General features: G+C 43.0%; 1 protein-coding gene across 1 annotated transcript in view; it reads right to left on the bottom strand.

Annotated features, from left to right (window-relative positions):
• Positions 1 to 351: 351 nt before the first annotated feature.
• Positions 352 to 3,673, bottom strand: part of LOC116704704 (cell wall protein DAN4-like) — a 7,095-nt gene continuing 3,773 nt past the window's right edge. The window contains 1 exon segment of the mRNA XM_032540320.1: positions 352 to 1,089. Within this exon segment, the coding sequence (XP_032396211.1) occupies positions 352 to 1,089 (738 nt within the window).

The following is a 3,673-nucleotide window of genomic DNA, read 5'->3' as shown; positions in this document are numbered from 1 at the left end:
GTTGTCTAGTTGAGTCGCCATTCGATGTATCGACATTTTGGCAAACTGCTCGGCAAAATAGATTCTTATCTTGTTCCCCACTTGTTTTAAGGACAGTTTCTTTCTGGATTGTGGGGTGATACATGTCCCTGTGCTCTCTGGGGTAACACTTGTCTCTGTGGGTTCAGCGCTTGTACTTGTTTCTTTGGGTTCAACGCTGGTACTGGTCTCTGTGGATTCTGGACTGTTAACCTCCTCAACAATTAACTGAGTAATGTCATCTGCAATAATGTGAATCTCCCGTGAGGTGTCAGATTGCAGCTGATCAATGATGGTTCTGAATTTCCAACTGTTGTGTTCACCTTCGCTTTGTTAAAGGTCCGCAAAACAGCTTCGCACAAGTAGCCTGATGGAAATTCTGTTTTTTCTCTGTCTGTGCTGTTGAATTCTGCACAGGTCTGCAGCTGCCTCCTCAGATACTGCGACCGTAGGTGTAGGTGTAGACTTGCCATGGGCGAATGCGTAGATGTAGGCTTGGGTGTATGTTACGTGTAGGTTTGGGTGTCGGTATAGGTGTAGGTTTTGGTGTGGGTGTAGTTGTGGGTGTGGATGTAGGTTTGTAAGTTTGGGTGACGGTGTAGGTTTGGGTGTTGGTGTAGTTGTGGGTGACAGTGACTCAGTATTCTTGAAAGCCTTTTTCATCTTCTCACTGTGGATGCCAGCCTGTGTGCACAGCCACCACTTCATCAGTCCAAGGTAACGCCACACTTTACAATATATTTCACCATACACTGTATCACGTGATGGGGAAGAAGACAGTATCTTTTCATTTGATCCTGGGACAGTTTCTGGAATCATCCCCTCAGAGACATAACTGTAGAGGAGACCAGTAAGCTCTTCTTGGAACACCTGGTCTTTACCGTTGGAAATATCTTGCAATTTACTATACACAACCTCACTTCCAACTTCTTGTTTTACACCTTCCTCTGAAAACAGAGAGTCAACATTAGTCACCAAGGACTGCATAGACTTCTCCCTTTTAACTTTGGAGTAGGGGTTGAATTGGTTGTCTAGTTGAGTCGCCATTCGATGTATCGACATTTTGGCAAACTGCTCGGCAAAAAGATTTCTTATCTTTCTCCCACATTTTTTAAGGAAGTTTCTCTTGGGTGAATTCCTGGCTTAACACTTGTATCTGTGGGAGTTGGCTGGTTACTTGTTCCTGGGTTCACACGCTGTACTGGTCTAGGTTGGGTTCAGAGCTGGTACTGGTTCTTTGGGTTCAGGGATGTTTTTCTGTGGGTTTCCGATGGTACGTTCCGTGGGTTCAGAGCTGGTAGTGTCGCACCGTGGGTTCAGATGGACTTGTCTCAGTGGGTTCAGAGGTATTGTCTCTGCTGGTACTGGGTTGGTACTTGTCTCTATGGTGCTGGGGCGGTACTGGTCCTGTGGAAACGGGGCTGGTACTGGCTCTTTGGGAAACAGGGCTGGTATTGTGTCTCTGTTGGTTCAGGAGCTGGTACTTATTTCTGTGGGTCAGGAGGTAATTGTTTTCTGTTGGGTTCAGAGTGGTACTGGTCTCTGTGGGTTCAGAGGTGGTTACGTTCTGTAGGTTCTGGGCTGTTATTGTCTCTGTGGTCCAGGGCTGGTACTTGTCTCTGTGGGTCGGAGCTGGTTACTGGTTTTTGTGGTTCAGAGCTGGTACTTGTCACCATGGGTTCTGGACAGGTAGTGGTCTCTGTGGGTTCAGAGCTGGTACTTGTCTCTGTGGGTTCAGGGCTGGTACTTGTCTCCGTGGGTTTGGGCTGGTAGGTCTTGTGGGAAACAGGCTGGTTACTGGTCTTCTGTGGAAACAGGGCTGGTACTTGTCTCCATGAGTTCAGAGCTGGTACTGTCTCTTGGTTCAGAGCTGGTACTTTTTCTGGGTTCTGGACTGTACTGGTCTCTGTGGATTCAGGGCTGGGTACTTGTCTCTGTGGTCGGGAGGGCTGGTACTTGTCTCCGTGTGTTCGAGCTGGTACTGGTCTCCGTAGGTTTCAGGGCTGGTTGACTGGTAGCTAACTAAAATTCTGTTTGTATCTTCTTATGTAAACTTACGTACCTGTCCACGAGATATTGTGCTTGAGCCTTCATTGTCATGGCTACTACTACTTGGCAACACATTCTTTTCTGATTCTTATTCAATCAATCAACACAGGAGACACTGTAATGGTATTATTGTAGATGAATAACTTCAAATGTGTCTATGACAGCTGGTAGCTTAATGTTTAATCCAGTCTAATATTGTCTGTAGACATATGGCAATATGCTGCTGGATAAAGGATTATATGGATGCCTTCAGTTGCACCGGGTCATAGGTACCTGATCTGATGGCACACTGCTCACTAAATGCCCTCATAGACAGTTCAAAGGTTGGTTTATAATATAGTTTTTCTATAGTGATGTAACTAGCTTAAAATAACAAATCTGTGTCATCATTATCAAGTTGGCCCTTGCTCATTATTCCACTGCACATTGCAAAATCAGTATTCATTTGTTTTCTACACACAGACCTGTAAGTGGACATTGTCTCACTTAACCATACCTAAATAACTGCCACTAATATATGAACATTTCTTAAAACAAGTTGCTGCATGTGCATTTCATGGTCATCGGCATTGCCTCAGATGATCGTACATGTCTCCTCACACCTGCTCATGTGCATTACAGACAGTACGTTCACATTTAAGGAATATTTTAATAAATAAATAAATAGTGTATTCTTTATTAGTCCCACAAGGGGGATTTACCCTGTTGTTATTACACACATATGCTCAATACCTATACATGCACTAAATGGAGAGATGTCAGAGTGAAGGGGATGCCCATGCAAAGACGCATCAAGCAGTTTAGGGTTCAGTGCCTTGCTCAAGAGCACCTTGGCAGTACCCAGGATGTGAACTGGCACCTCTCCAGCTATCAGTCCACCACCATACTTTGATCAATATGTGGAATTGAACCAACAACCCTCCAGTTCCCAACCAAACTCTCTATGGACTAAGCTACTGCCACCCCCCACTTCACTGGTATATACAGGCAGATTAGAGAGAGACAGATAGAACGCTAACTGCAGGGTTAGAGACCTGATGCAGAGTAGCATGCTGGGCTGAGAACTTATCAGTGGGACCTGTCTTACACATACACACACATAACACATACTGTAATAGTCTTGATACTAAAATTATTTTTAGCAGGCAGTGCATTTACCAACCAGGATTGCGAAAGGATTAAAAGGCAAGTGAAGAATAAGCCGTATTTATGCCAAATTAAACCAATGCAGGCATACAATAATAAACAAAAGAAGGATCAAACATAAAGACATTTGGAACACAGAAGACCGGATGTAAAATATCATTGTTTTGTATTTGTTTTAAAAGCACATGTATATTTATTTTACAAAAAGAAGTGTTTTTTCATATTGGATGCTAATTAAAAAAACTTATCCTAATATTAGTCAAAAAGCTTACCCCAAATAGTTTTACCCAAAGTCAGTCAACATTTATTGACTCACGATTTTTATATTTTCTTCACAAATATTTGACCTGAGTGAAACTCAATCGGCAGAACTTCTGCGCAAGTTAAATTATTACAACACATGATGAGAGACAAGCAGATTATTATTTTTTTAATTGTGTTGTTTATTGTAAAACATGAA

Source organism: Etheostoma spectabile, chromosome 16 (assembly GCF_008692095.1).
Source record: "Etheostoma spectabile isolate EspeVRDwgs_2016 chromosome 16, UIUC_Espe_1.0, whole genome shotgun sequence".
NCBI classification, from domain to species: domain Eukaryota; kingdom Metazoa; phylum Chordata; class Actinopteri; order Perciformes; family Percidae; genus Etheostoma; species Etheostoma spectabile.
The sequence above is the reverse complement of the archived record's forward strand: the minus strand, read 5'-3'. Positions and strand labels throughout refer to the sequence as shown.